The following is a 20,180-nucleotide window of genomic DNA, read 5'->3' as shown; positions in this document are numbered from 1 at the left end:
TAACTTAAAATCTCATTGAATTTGAATAAAAGACTTGGTATTTACAATGTGCCCTAAACCCTGCACCCCTTTTACAGAAATGGTAAAAACACCCACTTAAAACCAATTATTAGTTTACATTCATTCTGCATTTGTCTCCAAAGCAACTATTTGCTATGTAGCCAACCCATTGACTTGTTGTAGAGGAAGTATCTACCTGCTGTCATGCTTAAATTTTCCATTTTCTGCAGCCCTTTTCACCATGTTAAATTCAAAAAAATCCTATTTGAGGCATCACTTTTTTTATTGGTATTTGAGACATCATTTTTATGCCTATATGATTGGTTATTTGAACTACCATTCCCGAAATGTCGTCTTTATTATTACCTAAATAAGAACAAACAGTATAAATGATAAAAGAAGGATTTTGAGGGAAAAAATTGTTTGTGCTCCACTCCTTTAACAAACATATCAGTTTGAAATAAATATATACAATTACACATCTACCCTTTGTGAGTAAACCCTAGTAGATTCTAGGTCAAAGTAGAGAAGAAAGAAGAAAGAAGAAAGAAAGGAGAAAGAAGAAGATGAATAAGAGTATTCGGCCAGACTAGAAGAGAGAATGTAAAATCACTCCTCTCCTAGCCGACCCACTTGAATTTATTCAAAAAACTTAGAGTTACAAGAAAGACTATTTTGTCCCTCATAGAAGATGGGACACATAACTTAAACTCAGATACAATAGACCTTTCACTTTCAAGAAGATAAACCAGAATGACCAAAATACCCCTGACTCGAGCATTCTAACACTCCCCCTCAAGCTGGAGAGTATATATCATATAGTCCCAGCTTGTTACAAATGTAATCTATTCTTCCCCGAGACAATCCCTTTGTGAAGAGATCTGCCCACTGATTTCCTGAGCTCACATGAGATGTAGTTATTACCCCACTTATCACTTTCTCTCTCACAAAGTGACAATCCACTTCAATATGTTTAGTTCTTTCATGGAAGACGGGATTGGATGAGATGCGAACAGCAGCTTGGTTATCATAGTATAGTTTCATGGGTTTGTCAATTGAGAATCCCATCTCCTGTAGTAAGTTCTTCAGCCATACTAGTTCACATGTGGTATGGGCCATAGCCCTGTACTCTGCTTCTGCACTACTTCTTGCCACCACTGTTTGCTTCTTGCTCTTCCAAGTTACAAGATTGCCGCCCAGGAAGGTACAATACCCTGTGGTTGATCTCCTGTCTGATATAGAGACAGCCCAGTCAGCATCTGTGTACCCTACTATCTCAAGAGTTCCTCCATTTTGGTATAACAAACCACGACCTGGAGCACCCTTTAGGTACCTAACAATTCTCAGAACAGCTTCCCAGTGAGGAACCCGGGGATGTTGCATAAACTGATTCACCACACTCACAGCAAATGATATATCTGGTCGGGTAATGGTCAGGTAGTTCAACTTTCCCACCAACCTTCTGTATCTTCCAGGATCATCAAACTCTTCACCTGCATCCACACTCAACTTGGCATTGAGTTTTGTAGAGAAGATGGGCCGAATGGCCCCTAGGCTGTTACTGTATATTATCTTTATGTTATTCTCTGTAATGGGCCTTATTCTGGGCCCATACTCTTCTATGTTCCTTTTTTGTAATTTCTTGTCCATCTAAGGACCTCTCTTGTAATTACTAAAAGATTAACTTAATAAAAGAGTATTAGTGTTAGAGGGAGGTTAAGTTCGAACTCCTCATCCTCTAACTCTCCTTGCCGCAGCTCTCTCTCTCTCTCTCTTCTTCTCTAATCTTCTCTAATCTTCTCTTGTTAGTTTTTTCTGGTTTTCTAGCACAGTCCCATACTTCTAGGACTGTTTTTCACCTTGGTATCAGAGCGGGTCACTGCTTGGCATGTCCCTCATGTGGTTCTAGTTCAGCCAACTGCATGAGGAGGTTCTAGGGCTGAATGTTTACAGTCATTCACCTGGTTCTTGGAGGTCATTGGAGGGTGCCCAAGTTTCTATACACTTGGAGAAGGGTTCGGTGACCAGGAAGAATCAGAGAGCAAGTTTTCAGCCTGATTTGAAATCAGAGAAAAAGGGATTTCAAAGCTAGCTCAGGGAGCAAAGTGTTCGGCCTGGTTTGAAGTTCAAACCAGAGATACTGTAAGTTGTTTTCTCAGTTCTTTGCTAAGTTATTTTGTTATTTGGAAGGTTTGTTAAAGCATTCAAAGCACACCTCCATTCGGCCCACTGTTGCTGGACTGATTCTACTCAGAAATTTCTGGGTTATTCTGGAAGTGTGGTTCGGTTGTTATTGGACTTCCAAACTGCTGAAAACTGATCTAAACTAAGTGGTACAAGCCTCTACTTTAGTTCAGCTACTTCTTGGACCTATACGGAATGTTCTTGAAGTGATTCCTACTTGTTAACAGTGGAGTGTTGACTGCTGCATACATAGTGTTTGTAAAAAGGTCCCTTAAGTACTGTGGATTATATTTTTTGTTCTCTTTGGGAAAATATTGTTGGGAACCAAGAATACATACTGTTTGGAGGTCGGCTGATTGTTCCTTGAAGGCTGAATCAGGCTTCCTTCTTCTTGAAAGTGCTGCCACCGAACTTGGTCTCATGACTGTTAGGCCTGAACTGAGTTTGTGAGTTGCTGTGTTTGTTGTTTGATTCAACTCAATCTGAGTTCTTTAAAATCAGTATACTATTGGTAGCTTGCCGAAACCCTAATTAGAGTTGTTACATAATGGACTTCTCAGAAATTGAGAACAAGAGTACTGCTGAATATGGACATACTTCGGGAACTACAACTGATTCCTTGTTGGCTGTAACTACAGTTAAACTGGATGGAACCAATTATTTGGCTTTGTCACAATCCATAAAAATTCATATTTGCAGCAAAGGGAAGTGGGGGTTTATCTCTGGGAGCAAGAAAGCTCCCCTAGTGGATGATCCCTCTTATGAGAAATGGGTGCAAGAGAATTACACAGTGATTGGGTGGCTTGTGAATTCAATGCAGCCACAGATTAGTCAGCATTATCTCTGGATGAATTCGGCTAAGGAAATCTGGGATAGTGTTGCAGAAACGTACTCCCAGAAACTGAATGTAGCCAGAACCTATCAACTAAGGAGTGATGTGAAGAATCTGAGACAGGGGGAGAAATCCCTTGCAACATATTTCTCCACCTTGAAATCTCTGTGGCAAGAAATTGATCTAATAGAGGCAGTGACATGGAATACTCCCAATGATGCAGAGACCTACCGGAAATTAGTTGAAAGGAACAGGGCTTTTGAGTTCCTAACTGGGCTAAACCCTGAATATGACATCACAAAACAAAATATTCTGTCCAAGGAAAGTGTCTCACTATCACAAGCATATGCTTTAGTCAGTAGTGAAGAAAGCAGAAGACAGGTACAGGTACAGGTACAAGGAGTTGGCACTAATGCATTTGCAAATATGGGGGTTAAACCCAAAGGAGTTATAGGGGCTCCCAGTGGAACTGGAAAGAAAGAGGTTGTCTGTGAGTAATGCAAGAAGCCAAAGCACACCAAGGACAAGTGCTGGAAATTACATCCTGGACATGTTCCTGCTCGATTTCAGAAGAAAAATGATGGTAGGAAGACAAAGAGTGCAAATGCAGCCATGGGTACAGATGCTGAAATTGAGTCTGCCTGTGCACAATTGGCAGCCATGAAGGTTGAGTATGAAATGTTTGGAAAGATGATCAGCCATCTTGAAGGAGTGACCTCATCATCCAACCCTTCAGAAAATTCAATCACCACTGCATTTGCTCACTCAGGTATAAGGGCTTTTGCTAACCATGCAACCACCTCAGGTAATCCTAAGATCCCTTGGATCATAAACTCAGGTGCTTCTGATCACATGACCAATCTTTCCACTTTGTTTGTTTCATATGATTTGCTTCCTGGCCGTGACAAAATCACCTTAGCCGATGGCTCTCTTGCCTCTATTTCTGGCAAGGGAATTGTCAAGGCTATGGACTCCTTACTCCTACCCTCCACCCTTCATGTACCTAGATTGAATACTAATTTGTTATCTGTAAGTAACTTAACCAAATCATTGAATTGTTGTGTAACCTTTTTTCCTTCTCATTGTGTTTTTCAGGACCTGGAGTCTCGGAAGGTGATTGGGAGTGGCCATGAAGCGAATGGAATATACCTGCTTGACACTCCTGGACAATGCATTGATCAACCTAAGAATGCTGCCTTTGGATCTACCTTGTCAGAGTCTGTCAGTCGAATCATGTTGAGTCATTGTCGTTTGGGTCATTTGTCTTTTTCTGCTTTAAGTCATCTATTTCCTGAACTATTTAAGGGAGTCAGTGTGTCCAGTCTTAATTGTGAGTCTTGTCAGTTATCAAAGCATTGTAGAAACAGTTACCCTTTGGGCAATAAAAGATCCCCTTCTCCTTTTAATATTGTGCACTCTGATGTGTGGGGGCCTTACCACTTATCTTCTATGGGGGGCTATAGATATTTCATTCTGTTTATTGATGACTTTTCTAGATTCACTTGGATATACCTAATGAAATCTCGTGAAGAAGTTCCAAGACTTGTGAAGCAATTTCATGAATTTGCTTTAACTCAGTTTGATACCAGAATCAAGATTTTCAGATCTGACAATGCAAAAGAGTATTTTGAGAAGAGTTTATCCTTGTATCTCTCTGACATGGGAGTTGTTCATCAAAGTTCCTATGTTAAAACCCCTGAACATAATGGAGTTGCTGAAAGAAAAAATAGGCATATTGTTGAAGTTGCAAGGAGCCTTTTATTTGCCTCACAAGTTCCCACAAGATTTTGGGGTGATGCTGTTCTCACTGCTACCTATCTCATAAACCGTATGCCATCCAGGGTTCTAGGGTTTAAATCCCCCTTCAGTCTTCTTCATCCAGACAAGGATCTCTTCCCTATTCCTCTCCGTATGTTTGGCTACACCTGCTATGTTCACATTCCAAGTGTCCAGAGACGTAAGTTTGAACCAAAAGCCCACAAATGCATATTTCTTGGTTATTCCCCCACACAAAAGGGGTACTGTTGTTTTGATCCAAAGACTGGCACTCGATATGTCTCCATGGATGTTACCTTTGATGAACTTTCTCCTTTTTATGGGTCCTCTCAGGAAGGACATTGTCAACAGGGGGAGAGTTTGTCACAAGTGTTTGGTCTTCCTCTCCCTGTCCCAGTTGAGTCTCTTGATGGGCCCGTGTCCTCACAAAATGAATCAGGGGGGGACCGGTCACTTCATTCTTCTTGTCCTAGTACTTCTATCTCTTTACCTCCTCGTCCTACCCACAATCCCAAGGTGTATCAAAGGCAAAGGTCCAGGAATGAGCAGGTTGTTTCTCTTACTGCAGATGAGTCTCATACACTTCCAATTGCAGATGAGACAACAGGTGCTGTTTTAACCTCTTTGGAACCATCTTTCCCAGACCTTGATGTTCCTATTGCTGTTAGGAAAAGAAAACGTAAGTGCACTGCACACTGCATTTCCAAACACCTTTCTTATGACCTACTTTCTCCTTCATACTTGGCCTATCTCTCTTCAGTTGCTTCTAACCCTATTCCTAGATCTGTGTCAGAAGCTCTTGAGATTCCAGAATGGAGAGATGCCATGCAATCTGAGATGGATGCCCTACACAAAAATGATACTTGGGAAGTGGTGGATTTGCCTGAAGGGAAGGATCCGGTTGGTTGCAAGTGGGTCTTTACCATTAAATACCAGGCTGATGGGACTATTGAGAGGTATAAGGCCAGACTGGTTGCCAAAGGGTACACACAGACGTATGGGATTGATTACTTGGAGACCTTTGCTCCAGTTGCGAAGATGACATCTGTGAGAGTTCTCTTATCTCTAGCAGCTCACTTTGATTGGCCCCTTTATAAGTTGGATGTAAAGAATGCATTTCTGAATGGTGACTTACATGAGGAAGTCTATATGTCTCTCCCTCCAGGAATGTATGGAAATGAGATGCAAGGAAAGGTATGCAAATTGAAGAAATCTCTTTATGGCCTCAAACCGTCTCCTAGAGTATGGTTTGAGAAATTTAGAACAACACTTGTTAAATTTGGCTACACTCAGACACAGTCAAACCATACTCTCTTTGTGAAGAGAAGTGATTCCTTGGCAGTCTATCTCATTGTGTATGTTGATGACATTGTTGTGACTGGTAATGATGCCTCAGGAATTCGTGCTCTTAAGTCTTTCCTTCGTACAGAATTTGAGATTAAGGATCTGGGGGAATTGAGATACTTCCTTGGCGTAGAAGTTGCTAGATCCAAGAATGGGATTCTTATCTCTCAAAGGAAGTATGTCCTTGACTTGTTCTCTGAAATTGGGAAGATGGGTGCTAGACCAGCTGCTACTCCTATTGATATGAGTCACAAACTGTCTACTTCAGATGGGACATTGTTGGAAGACAAAGGGGTTTTTCAGAGACTTCTTGGGAAGCTTCTGTACATGTGCATGACTCGGCCAGATATTGCATATGCTGTTAGCTGTATTAGCTAGTACATGCATGCACCTAGAGATACTCATATGGTAGCTGCAGAACGAGTTCTGTGTTATTTGAAAGACTCTCTGGGAAAAGGGATTATGTTTACCAAGCATGAACATCTGAAACTCGAAGCCTATACTGATGCTGACTGGGCTGGAAATATTGATGACAGAAGATCCACTTCAGGGTATTGCAATCTGGTGGCTGGTAATGTTGTCTCTTGGAGGAGCAAGAAACAATCAGTTGTGGCCCGATCCTCAACAGAAGCAGAATACAGGGCCATGGCACATGGAGTCTCTGAACTGTTGTGGCTAAGGTCATTGATGGAAGAACTTAGGATTGATTATGACAAGCCAATGATGTTGTACTGTGATAATCAAGCTGCCATCAACATTGCCCACAACCCCGTATAACATGATAGAACTAAACATATTGAGGTTGATAGACACTTTATTCGAGAAAGAGTCTCTTCAGGTGAAGTGTGTCTTCCATTCATTACCTTTGAAGGACAATTGGCCGATTTCCTCACCAAAGGACTTCACAAGGCAAGGCTTCAGCATGACACTGGCAAGCTAGGCATGATTAACATCTATGCTCAGCTTGAGGGGGAGTGTAGAGAAGATGGGCCGAATGGCCCATAGGCTATTACTGTATATTATCTTTATGTTCTTCTCTGTAATGGGCCTTATTCTGGGCCCATACTCTTCTATGTTCCTTTTTTGAAATTTCTTGTCCAACTAAGGACCCCTCTTGTAATTACTAAAAGATTAACTTAATAAAAGAGTATTAGAGTGTTAGAGGGAGGTTAAGTTCGAACTCCTCATCCTCTAACTCTCCTTGCCGCAGCTCTCTCTCTCTCTCTTCTTCTCTAATCTTCTCTTGTTAGATTTTTCTGGTTTTCTAGCACAGTCCCATACTTCTAGGACTGTTTTTCAACTAGTTCCATAGGAGTCTCTGTTGGTTTAGCACCTAACAACCCTATTTCTTCAAGTAGATCAAGAACATATTTTCCCTGACATAGGTTGATCCCCTGTTTTGACCTCGCAACCTCTACTCCTAGGAAATACTTCAACTTCCCCAGATCTTTCGTATTGAAGTGGTCCTGTAAGAATTTCTTCAGCCTGTCAATTCCATTGCTGTCACTTCCAGTTATGATAATATCATCCAGATACACGACTAGTAAGATTTTCCCATCCTTTGAGTTATAGCTGAACACAGAATGATCAACCTGACACTGTTTCATCCCAAAGGCCTTCACCACCTCACTGAACCTGCCAAACCATGCACGTGGAGATTGTTTCAATCTATAGATTGCCTTTTTAAGCCTACACACCTTACCAGCCTCCCCTTGAGCAACAAACCCTGGTGGTTGCTCCATATACACCTCCTCAACAAGATCACCATGTAGGAAGGCATTTTTTATGTCAAGTTGTACGAGAGGCCAATCATACATAGCAGCTAATGAAATCAACATCCGAACTGAACCAATTTTAGCCACAGGAGATAATGTCTCCATATAGTCCACACCATATAACTGAGAATAGCCCTTGGCCACTGGGGGGCCACCACCATCAAGGTAATACAAACCACCTGCTTCATGCCCTCCACCAATCTTCTTCCCCATCTTGAGATCCTGAAACACACAAGAAGAAGGATAGAAGGTTACAGAACAATTAAGGGATTTGATTAATCTGCTAACAGACATAAGGTTAAAAGGGAACTTAGGAACATATAAAATAGATGCTAAAGACAATGAGGAGAAATCAACATCACCAACACCACAAATAGGAGATGTAGAACCATTAGCAAGTGTAACTGTCTGAGATGTGGAGGAGCGAGAAAGGGAAGAAAATACATCAAGAGTCCCAGACATATGGTCCGAGGCTCTAGAATCAATGATCTAGGGTGAGGCTTTGGAAGCTAAGCAAGCCATTCCTGAATGGGCAAGTGTAGCGGTGTTCTGCTAGGATGTTTGAAGGAATTGCTCATATACTGCACGTGGTACACTCACCATTTCCTGCCCAGAAGCACAAGTAGATGTGGAGGGGGTTCGGTCAGTTTGCTGGCTTTTAGTAATTGTGCTACTACTCTTAGACGTAGCATGGTAAGCCCAAGTGTTGGGTGGACCACGCAAATCATAGCAGAAATTAACTGTGTGCCCCTCTAAGCCGCAATGTGTACACTTTCTCTGAGCATTACTCCTTCCTTTTCCACGGCCTCCCCTGAGTCTCGGCCTCCAGTCCAGCCACTAGCCCGGTTAAACAAGTGTCCACCACGGTTGCTTGGAGGTCCACTGCTGCCACCACCACTTCTACTTCCACGACCACTCCCTTTAGTATCTACCAAACCAGATTTATCAGAGAAGGAAGAATGTTCTACCGGCTCAATGGACGTCTTCTTAAGACGGGCAAAAACTTCTTCAAGTGAGGGGAGAGCAGATCCCCCCAATATCTGTGCTCTGACAGGCTCATACTCAGCCTTCAAGCCCACAAGAAACCTACTCACATCAAGTTGTTCACATTGCTGTTGTTGGATCTGGACATCTGATGTTAGAGGGTAATACACATTGAGCTCATTGTGGATGTTCCTCAAACTTGCATAGTACTCTTCTAAGCTTTGACTCCCTTGCTTCAAATTGAAGTACTCTTGGTACAACTGATATACCCTAGTTGTGTTGTCTTGTCTAGAGTACAACTTCTTAGCATGATCCCAGATTTCTTTGGCTATATCTAGGAACATGAAGTTCACACTAATCTTTGGGTCCATGCTGTTCCAAAGCCACGTCATTATTTGTGCATCTTCTTGTTCCCAGTCACTGAACCCAAGGGAATCAGAGGGAGGTTTCTCCTCTCTCACATGTTTTACTTTCTTCTTGGCCTTCAAGAACACCACGGATTTTGCCCATGGTACATAATTCTCACCATTCAACTTGATGGATGTCATTTGAACACTTAGATAATCTGGAGAAGGCATGATGCCTGTTTTGTTGTCATTCCCATCTACAAATGAAGCCATCTTAATTATTTCACCTTCAAATATACACCACAACCTCACACACTTCACAAGACTAATCTCACTTATGATACCACAAACTCCAACTTCTTCAACTGCACATTACACACTACACACTAAGGCGGAAATCATTCAGTCAACACATCAAACACCTTGACTGCACACTGCAGGACCATTTACCATCAACACACCAAGGCTGAAATCACTCAGTTATTTCATCGAACACTTGTTTTTCATACTGCAGAACTGATTACACGCAAGGTCTAGGAGTTCACTTTTAAGCATTTAGAATCATAGATATGTCAGCCACCACGACACAACCACCACCACGCCACTGCTGTCGTGGACTTCAGCAGTCTACGACTCTTCTTTCATCACACATATGAGCAAGAAAAAAAGGACATGACTGATATGCATATCAGTCTCACCAAGCTCCACAACAACTAACTTTTGAAGCACAAAATAGCATTCACAGTCCATTATTTGAGCACATGACAGCAGTGTTCATACCTGTTTACGTTCAACCCTCTTCGTACACTAAATAGAGGTTCTAGTGTACCACTTCAACGACCACCACAGCACCGGCCAGAGGCATTCTCACCTCCAGGCCCTCAAAACGACAACTCCTTTTTCAGCCCTTTATCGAATCTCCAATCAGGTCAGCTGAAGGATGAAAAACTACTGTGAAGCTGGCGGTGAACCCAGGAACAGGACAGCAGCAAGAAGAGAGAACACGAGACCTTATTACTCTGATACCATGTGAGTAAACCCTAGTAGATTCTAGGTCAAAGTAGAGAAGAAGAAAGAAGAAAGAAAGGAGAAAGAAGAAGAAGAATAAGAGTATTCGGCCAGACTAGAAGAGAGAATGTAAAATCACTCCTCTCCTAGCCGACCCACTTGAATTTATTCAAAAAACTTAGAGTTACAAGAAAGACTATTTTGTCCCTCATAGAAGATGGAACACATAACTTAAACTCGGATACAATAGACCTTTCACTTTCAAGAAGATAAACCAGAATGACCAAAATACCCCTGACTCGAGCATTCTAACACCTTTGATTATAAAAAACGTATTACATAGACAAATATACCTTCACTCTGTAAGACATTTCAAATTCCCCCTTAAGGTAAGCATAGATATTAATCATGTCCGTCTTGTTTAGATAATCTAACTTAGACTTATGCACACTTTTTGTGAAGACATCAGCCAAATGGTTCCTAGACTTTACAAAAGGTAAATATACTTCCATAGAAACCATCTTTCCCTAATGAAATGCTAGTCAACCTCAATGTGTTTGGTCCTATCATGTTGGACCAGATTATGTGCAGTATTAATTGCAGCCTAGTTGTAGTGCAACTTCATAGGCGAATGAAAGACAATTCCTAACTCTCCCATCAGGTTCTTCAACTAAATCAGTTCTGATATACCATGTTCCATTGCCCTATATTTAGCTTATGTACTTGATCTAGCAACAATTGAAACTTGCTTCCCCAAACACCAAATTTCCTCCAAAAAAGTTGCAATAGCTAGGAGTGCCTATCATCAATATAACCTACCCAATTAGCATCTATAAATGCTTTTACTTACAGATCATATTTTTCAAGGTGCCAAGGTGAGGCTAGGTGATGGGGGGGGGCGCCTTGTCGCGTCACCTAGTCGCCTAGGCGATGGATTTTTTAAGTAAAAACCACATATCCTAGGGTAGTTCCTTAGGTTCCATAACCATATTTCCTTAATAACTATCCATAATTTTCATAAGAAAATTATAAACTTCATGTTTAAGTCTAGAAAATCAACATATTTATGAGAACAAAAAGAAGAAAGAAAAGAACATCCAAAAAATATAGGGGCTGAACCTCTATTTTTGTTATAGGAAAAGAAGAAAAGAAAAGGTGGAAGAAGAAGAAGAAGATGTGGAAGAAGAAATGCGTTGATTAGACAAAATTTTAAGTTCTTCCCTTATTAGTTCAGATTTTGAATCTATGAGGGTTCAATACAGTAGTTAGCAATGTTTGGGTTGATTAAACCCTAAGAAATAAGAAAATAATAAAATGAAATTAGTTTATAAACACAAAAAATGCATATTTTTGTTTAATAATGTCTATTTTATAATTATGATCTCAAAATAACAATACAAAAGTATTTTATAAGACAATATATAAAACTGTTTGGTGACTGGGCGAGGCGAGCCTCCAACGGTGCCTTGTCGCCTTGACAACTATGTTACAAGTACCATGATTTGCACATAGAATTCTTCTTCTCGATGACCCTTATAGGTAGATCAAGATCCTTTTAGCTACATCTATATGAGGCTTTCTTGGCTGGTGCATGTTCTGGCTTACAAAACCAACCTATGCAATGTATGGCCTAATTAGACATTAATAGATATGTCTACTGACCAGTTTCTGGATACCCCTCCATCTAAAAGTAATTCACTTTGATCAGGACACAACATATGGCTGGGATCTATAGGTGTACCTTCTGGATTTACTCCCAAATTTCTAGTCTCCTTAAAAAGGTCGAAAGTGTACTTCCTCTATCAGATGAAAATTCCCTTGGTCAAGCCACCACTGTTCCTAGGAAGTATCAAAGTTTTCCTAGTAACCTTAAATTTAGATGCTAGAAAGCTCTTCATTCCTACTTATGTCTTCTTGATTATTTCCAGTGACTACAATATCATCCACATAAACAATAAGAGTTATTGGGGAGCTTCCTTCTTTTTGAAGAAACAAGGTGTGATTAGCCTAAGATTGTTTGAAACCAACCTTTGACATTGCTCCATTGACCTATTAAAGCATGCCATAGGAGATTGCTTTAGCCCATAAATTGGCTTTTTCAATTTACACACTTTGGTTCTGTCATTCTATCTTGGAGGTAATTGCATGTACAATTCTTGTAGGTCACCATTTAAAAATACATTCTTCATATCCAATTGAAAGGGTGGCCAAGAATTTTTTTTTTTTTTTGTAGTAAATAAAAAATAAGTTTTATTAATAAAGAAAAGGAGTACATCAGCTAGGGTGGTTAGAAATCACCACAAGAGAAAACTATAGCCTCAAAAAACTTGTACAGAAGAGGAGAAAACAAAAAAGAACTATCAACTTGATTCCGATCAAGAAGACCCAAAATCTGGAGCCAAGATCGTCCCTTGAAATCCCTTCAAACTCTGGAAGTATGGTAACCCAATCCCTTGAAACTCCTTGAAAGAGTATCCAAGAATAATGAGCTGCAAATGACAAAAGAACCCTTATAGAGTTCATTTTGGCAACGTGCATAAAGGTCTCCTGGTAGTCAATTCTATATATCTATGTGTACTTTTGTGCCACCAATATTTCCTTGTACCTTTCTATAAAACCGTTTGCCCTGTACTAAGTCTGACTTGATCATCAACCAGTCTGTGTTAAAGCTGAGTCAGGTGGAGTCACCACAGGGCCCAATGAAGCCAATTCAATCTAGAGGGTATTCAACAGGTATTTACACCAATCAAGTAATTGAAAGTTGCAATATGATCCTTCTTCCAATAAAACTCAGAACTGCAACAGCAAGGAAGGACTTGTTCCCATAAGATCTCAATGCTTGTCTTCTACCATGATGGAATCTTAGAAAACAGTTTGCAAATCATTTGAAAAACTAATACATATATAGTTGCTTATGTATTTTGCAAAACCTAATGGTCAAAACCAATTTGAAATCACCTGTTGACAGGATTCGTGGAATCCATCATAGAAGACATACTAGAGTATTTTCTCTATAAACAGAGGAGTAGATCCTATCACAATGATCATTTATCTCCATTCCTTCCCTGAATGCATCAACATACTCAAGTATATCTCCCAATTGAGCTGTACTGGTTCGTGATGTCAAATGCAACCAAGTCAGAACAATATTAAATATCATTATCAAGATTGAGGATTATAAATAGCAACCTAGAAATCTCTCATAAAGTCCAGAAGTCATATAGAAGGGGTCCTATTAAATGTTTCTGTAAACATCTATGCTCATACCTTGGGTCATAATTCTGACAAGAAAAACAAACCATCCCTTCTCATAAGGTAGTATTTGCACATTAACCTACTCAAGCTAACTTCCCCAAGTTATCCACTGGTTGAGAACAGATTAAATCTATATACAGATAATGTCATGTCTCTAAGTTAGTGGTATTAGCCAATAATTGAACACAATCCTAATATATAGAACAAGGGCTTTTTCTTTTGAATTAATGTAACTTATTAATTGAACCATATCAAAATAGTAAGCCGATCTTTTATTTTTTTGTTTTTTGATCAGCAAAGAATAAACTCTCTATTTTTTCTTTAGGAAAAGATTTTTAAAAAATTATGATCATTTTAATGAAATATCAAAATATTTCTAATAATGTTCTAAAATTTTAAACCATAAATATATAGTCTGTTAATGAATTATAACATTTTGCTAAAAATATTGGCAAAATATCAGAGATATTAATAAAAAATAATTCTTGGAAAATTTTGTGTCACTGCACACCACCTAGTAAAATGGGGAAATTCTGCCAAATATCGCCAACATTCCAAACCATGATATTCAACCAAATCACACAGGAGAAGTGTCAATCTATTCTAAAAGGTAAGGAAACTCAGATGGATGCAACAAACCTTGCCCAAAATTCTCTAATTGATTGCAACATCACTTGGATATAAATGTGATTTTTTTTTATTTTCTGGAAAAACTTCTCAAAAATGCCAAACTGAAATAAAAACAATCATTATTCTTGCACCAAATTTTTTCTAAAATCAACCTTTATCACAAACTAGGGTTTCTTCATCCAGGTGTGTAAGCTGTCCATAAAGTCTGCTAAAGTCAGCAGAAGGAATGGCATCAGCACATTAGGAAGTGTACAATTGATGGAGAGGGTTTAGTTCTTTACTCTGACACCAAGTTGATGATTTTACGCTTAAAAAGATAGGTCATAGAAGAGAAAAGAAGAATAAGAAAAATAGAACAAGGAATTCATAATTTTTTTTTGAGACAGCAAAAATGTGGACTCTAACCCCTTCTCATCAGAATTTATAATTTCTTTTGAAAGTTAGTGTTGTGAGACCTAGCTTGTGGGCTTGGGCCTTATTTGTTTATGTTATGTGATGCTATCTGTTATGCTTCTCTCTTGGGCTTAATGGGCCTGGGCCTCTATTGTTCTAATATGTTTTTTCTTCCTTTCTTTTCTGCATACTAATCAGGGGCGGATTTATCTTTGTACACCTTTAAAATCCTACTATAAATAATAAGATTAGGGGCTGTGAAAGTGCTGCCACCCCATTTCTCTCAAACTTCTTCTCCTCTCTTCTTCCTCTCTCTAATCTGAACACTAACAGTAAGTAAAAGTATTGTATTACTATAAGGGTAAATCCCAATAGATACAAAAGAGAGAAATGCCCTCACATAATAATAAAATGATAACCCCACATATAGACTAAACCATTTGCAAACACGAAATCAGAAAATAAACACTCAGCAATCTTTACTGTTATCAGATGTGTAACAACTGCTTTGTTTACTTCTGATTGGGTGTTACTAGACAAATTTACAATCTTGTTTCTTGACGATCCAGACTAATTTTTTTCTGGTTGTTTATACATTGCTCTTGTTAGAACTGTGTATGGGGTTTTCATGTCATCAGTGAATGTGTAGTTTCTGTAATGGAGTTCTGCTTCTTATTTGGCATACCCAGTTTTCTGTTATGTCTTTTCTTTTTCTGTTATTGCAGCCTTGTGGCACTTGCTTCTTGTTTTAATGACTTTTCATTTACACAAAACAGTTTTCCATTGCTTTTCTTATATTTATTTCTTGTATGTTGCAAACAATTCTTTTTCCTGGCTTCATTTATTTTATGGCTGGGCAAAAAATTTCCAACACAAACATCAAAAGAATCTGTTACTCACCATATGTGAACATTAATAACTGGAACTCCAACTAATTTGGCCAACCTCCTAAAATACGGGAGCTCTTTCCAATCTTCAGGTATAAGAAGCTTCAGGATATCAACTGATACAAAGAGAACAGATATTAGAAATACTAAGTTCTGTTTATGTCATAGGAAAAATCAAGTACAAATAAGATAAACAATCCAAAGCATACCTGGAGTTGCAAATACATAGGCATCCCCTTCTATTTTATTCCCATTACCTAGAATAAGACACTTAGCAGTTTTATCATTGTTCAGCTCGATCTTTTGTATGCGTGAATTAAGTTGAACTTGACCACCCAGTGACTGGATATGATCCACAATAGGCATGCAGAGTCTCTCTGGAGGGTTGCCATCTAAAAATGCCATCTTAGAACCATGTTTTTCCTGTCAATGTGTTTATGAAAATTTTCAAATAATTCAATTTATGTTTGATAAATAAAAAGATCCTTTTCTCATTTCTTTGAATATAAAAAACTAACGTCTTTAACAAAACTAGAATGGTTCAGTTAATAAATCCATGAATAATATGATGATAAGGTATCCTCCATCCAGAAAAAAAAAACAAAACAAAATTGCAGACACACATACACACAAACACACATAATATTTCTAGTTAAAGATTATGGGTCTTTCTTATGTAAGGAAAGAACTGTCTTTCTATCCATATTATTAGAAGCTATATTTTACTTCTAAACTGAATCAGCTATTCAGCTATTGGAACATGGCATAGAGTCAATTTGAGGTGCAACTTTTGAAAAGAAAAAAAAAAAAAAAAAACTTGACATATAAAAATATGTAAATTTCGAATCCAAATCAAATAAAAACCACATATAAAGTTATAAAGCTTTGTGATAGCCAATAACCATATTTCTTGAAAACATCAGTAATTCAATATTTATAAAAATCCATAATCAAAATCCATACTCCATAGAAGACAACCTAATTTTCCCTTGCTAGACTCAAGGGTAACACACTTACCACAAGATGATACCACACCACAAACCACCACAAAATCATTACACATTGAGAACTTATCTCACAACTTGAGACATCACAAGGCTGCCCTCTTCGAACTGCAGAATAGAGGACCTTTAGAAAAGCACCACCAACCACACAACACCACAACTTTAGAAATTAAAGCCTCTTTTCCAAGGGGGCGATTAGTCCTCTTGAGTCCTTTTCCTTTCCAACCAAGAATAGAGAATATTCTCTATTCCTAGGGCACAAAAAGTTGAGACGTGAACAGTGTCGTGAACAGTCCAGTCAACCTCAATGCTCTGATACCATGTTCCAACTTCAATAAGGAAAAGTAAAGTGGAAGTAAAAGAGAAAAAGAAGAAATGGAAGAAAGTGGGAAGAGAAAGAGAAGTGAAAGAGAAGAGAAGGAAAAGAAAAGAGGGAAGACAAGCAAGGAGAAATCTCACACTCCTCTCCTTACTGTCGACCCATCTTGTATTAACATTTACTAAAGCTGAAATGACAACAATGCTCTTAGATAAGTTACAGCAAACATAAGTAAGAAAAATGACAAGGAAAAGACAATAATACTCCTGTCAACTAATTCTAACAATACAAATAGGCTAAGACCATTCTAAGTAATTGGTCCCATCTAATCTTATCGTAGTCACAATATTGAGGAACTGATCCACAACCTACTTGAACCACCCTTGGATTCCATATACTGTTTGGAGTCTGAATCAAGTCTAGATTAATCCATTGATTCAAAAACCCACCAAAAATATCACTGTAAACGGAACAGAGGTATAATAACCTTAAAACAACTGATGTGCAATCAGTTTTCCTTCAACCAACAGGGTTTCATAAACCCTAGATCTCAGGAGAAACTAGAAGTTGCAAAGGCTCCTACCAGTGATCCCACAAACCAACTTCAAACACCTCCTATATGCTGTAAACAGAAATGGGTCTTCTTCTCTCAGGTTGGTTCCGATCCAGGGCAAAACTCTATGGGACTTCTTCTGGGAAGAAAGACAGCAATCTGTAGACTCCTAGACCTTCTCCCAACCCGGCGAAAACAATAGAAAGTGATCAGCCACTTAACCCTCCATACACACCATTGGTCCTAGTAGTGTATGGATTGAAAGAAGAGAACAAGGGAGAGAAACTGCTCTGATACCAAGTAGTTGATAAAATAGGAGTAAGAAAGTGTATTTAAACAAGAAGGAAAGAAGAGAAAAAGAATATCAGAGCAGTTGGAGGGAGAGAGAGAGAAGAAGGGTTTTGGAAGTCTGAATCTTAGCTGGTATCCAGCCCTTCCCATTGTTATATTCACTTAACATAATTACACGTACGGTTACAAGTAGGACCTCAAGAGGTTGGCTACATAATTGAAGGATAAAATAGGTCTTGTAAGGCCCAAAAACATAAAACTGAAACATAAACAACCCAAGAACATAAATTAACTCTTGGCACAAACAACTCAACACTATACTACAATGATATCATAATCATCTAAGCCTTGTCCCATCTATATGTGGTTGGCTGCTATGCTGTCAACAAACCACCAGCCTATGCTGCTGTTAACAATCACCCAGTCCATAGTAATGGCTACACTTCCATCAAAAAGCACCAGCCTACACTGCTATTAACAGTCACCCAGTCCGCATGAACAGGTACAACAGTCAATTGGGAGGTTTTTTTGCTCACACAAACCAAAGCACATGGTTACATGTCTGTCAAACAATTCATTAGAGGCATCAAAGGAATATATAAACTGGAAGAAAATCTAGACTGACCCATAATAAGTCTCACACTTCAAGCATGTGAAAATACTTATGGACAATGATGGATGAGTTACTTTCACCTTTAACATCAGTTTCCCTAAGACACAGCATGGAAAAAAGTTCCCTAAGATCTGGGAAACTCAGATCAGCAAGGCAAATGCATTTAAACTCAATATAAAACACCGGACCACCCATAAGAATGATCATTGGCCTATGACCAAGAAAGAAGAAACAAAAGTCTTCTCGTCTATGATCAATCACAAAAAAGTAGGTCTTCCAATATGTTATTCTAAGATCAAAGAACAGGAAGAGGGAACAAGAAATCAGTGATTTGTTCGAGAGTGAATCACTTATGTGGCAGTGCCAACACAATAACCTTTATTAATGTTTTTAAACAAAAGGTACAACAACCAGATTACTCTTGCACCCCAAAGGTGTTGGGTATACAACAAAAATCTTTTCATAAATTAAATCACAATAACCTTAACTTCAATTTCCTATCAATTAAAATCTGAATAATTTCTTATAACATTCTGAATAAAATAATAAACAAAGACAAACCTGAAGAAACCGATTCAAAGCAATCAGAATGCATTGCATTGAAAGCTCATCTGGATTTATGAAGTTTAGTGCCTTAGACATTGCGATAAACACCTCATCAGTCACTCTATCTGGTATACCCTGAAATACAGCCCCCATGAACACAACCCCACCCCCACCCCAACAAAAAGAAGGGAAAAAGAATGAGAACGATAAAATCAACATAAGATGCAAGGAAGCTTATGAAAACTTTAACATTACAGAGAATGACCAGAATTGGCATGATCAGCTTATCAACCAAATCACAACAAGTGGCATGATACATGCATCAAAGTAAAATTTTGTGGTTATTGATAAAAAAAGTAAAATATTGTGGTGTAAGGAAAATAATATTTCTGCATGTCAAAGAGAATTTTCAGTCCATTGAATGGTTGGATGACCAATTAATTAATTGAAAATTTTTTTGTTTCATAAGTTTGCCAAGTAACCCTAATCAACTCCAGGTAAGAACAGATACATGACAAAGATTGTAGAAATGCAGAAGTTAAAGCTAATGCAGTTTGCACTTGGACTCAATCCCCCTATTGGTACTTTTTCCTGTGTTTCTTTTTTCAAGGTCTTAAGTTCTTAACCCAATCCTCAGATAGTGTAGGGCAAGTTTTCCTTGTTAAGGAGGTCTGGAGTAGGCCTATGCCCCCCCCCCCCCCCCCCCAAAAAAAAAAAAAAAAAAAATGGAGCTTTCTGTTGGGAAGTGTTCCTGGAAAGAATAAATACTTCCAATTTGCTCCAAAGGAAAAGATCTAGGTGTGTCAGCAGGTATAACACTTAGCTTCCCAGTTTCTTCCAAAATATCGAGAACATACTTCCTTTTGGGAGACAAATCCCAGGTTTGGGTCATGCTACCTCAATTCCCAAGAAATACCGTAGTTCTCCCAAATCTTTGACCTCAAACTCTTGGTGAAACAATTGCTTAAGAGAGTCAATCTCATGGGTATCACTCCTTGTCACAACAATATCATCCACATATACAACAAGTAGGGTCAAGGAGGAATCCATCTTCTTAATGAAAAGGGTGTGATCTGACTGGGCTTGTACATAGCCTAATTTTTCAAGGGCCTGTCTAAATCTATCAAACCACACTCTGGGAGATTGTTTCAGTCCATATAAGGCTTTATTCAACTAGCAAACCTTCTTCCCTGTTTCTATATTATAGAATCCAGGAGGTAATTCCATATACACCTTCTCTTGTAAATCACCATTGAGGAAGGCATTTTTGACATCCATCTGAAACAATGGCCGTGAGAAATTTGCTGCAATGGATAGTAAAACTTTGATAGTATTCATCTTGGCTACTGGTGCAAAAGTCTCCAAATAGTCTATGCCATATGTCTGTGTAAACCCCTTTGCAACTAATCTAGCCTTATATCTTCCAACAGAGCCATCAG

At 38.8% G+C, this 20,180-nt stretch overlaps 1 protein-coding gene across 14 annotated transcripts in view; it reads right to left on the bottom strand.

The window, feature by feature from the left end:
• Positions 1 to 20,180, bottom strand: part of PDS3 (phytoene desaturase 3) — a 163,389-nt gene that overhangs the window by 75,528 nt on the left and 67,681 nt on the right. For all 14 annotated transcript variants that reach the window (XM_088889554.1, XM_088889561.1, XM_088889553.1 and 11 more), the window contains 3 exons: positions 18,757 to 18,876; positions 15,625 to 15,838; positions 15,429 to 15,531 (listed from right to left, as the gene is read on the bottom strand). In XM_088889554.1, the coding sequence (XP_088745680.1) occupies positions 15,429 to 15,531; positions 15,625 to 15,838; positions 18,757 to 18,876 (437 nt within the window). The remainder of the gene's footprint in view (positions 1 to 15,428; positions 15,532 to 15,624; positions 15,839 to 18,756; positions 18,877 to 20,180) is intronic.

Source organism: Nelumbo nucifera, chromosome 6, assembly GCF_055504915.1.
Source record: "Nelumbo nucifera cultivar China Antique chromosome 6, China Antique-T2T, whole genome shotgun sequence".
Classification (NCBI taxonomy): domain Eukaryota; kingdom Viridiplantae; phylum Streptophyta; class Magnoliopsida; order Proteales; family Nelumbonaceae; genus Nelumbo; species Nelumbo nucifera.
The sequence above is the reverse complement of the archived record's forward strand: the minus strand, read 5'-3'. Positions and strand labels throughout refer to the sequence as shown.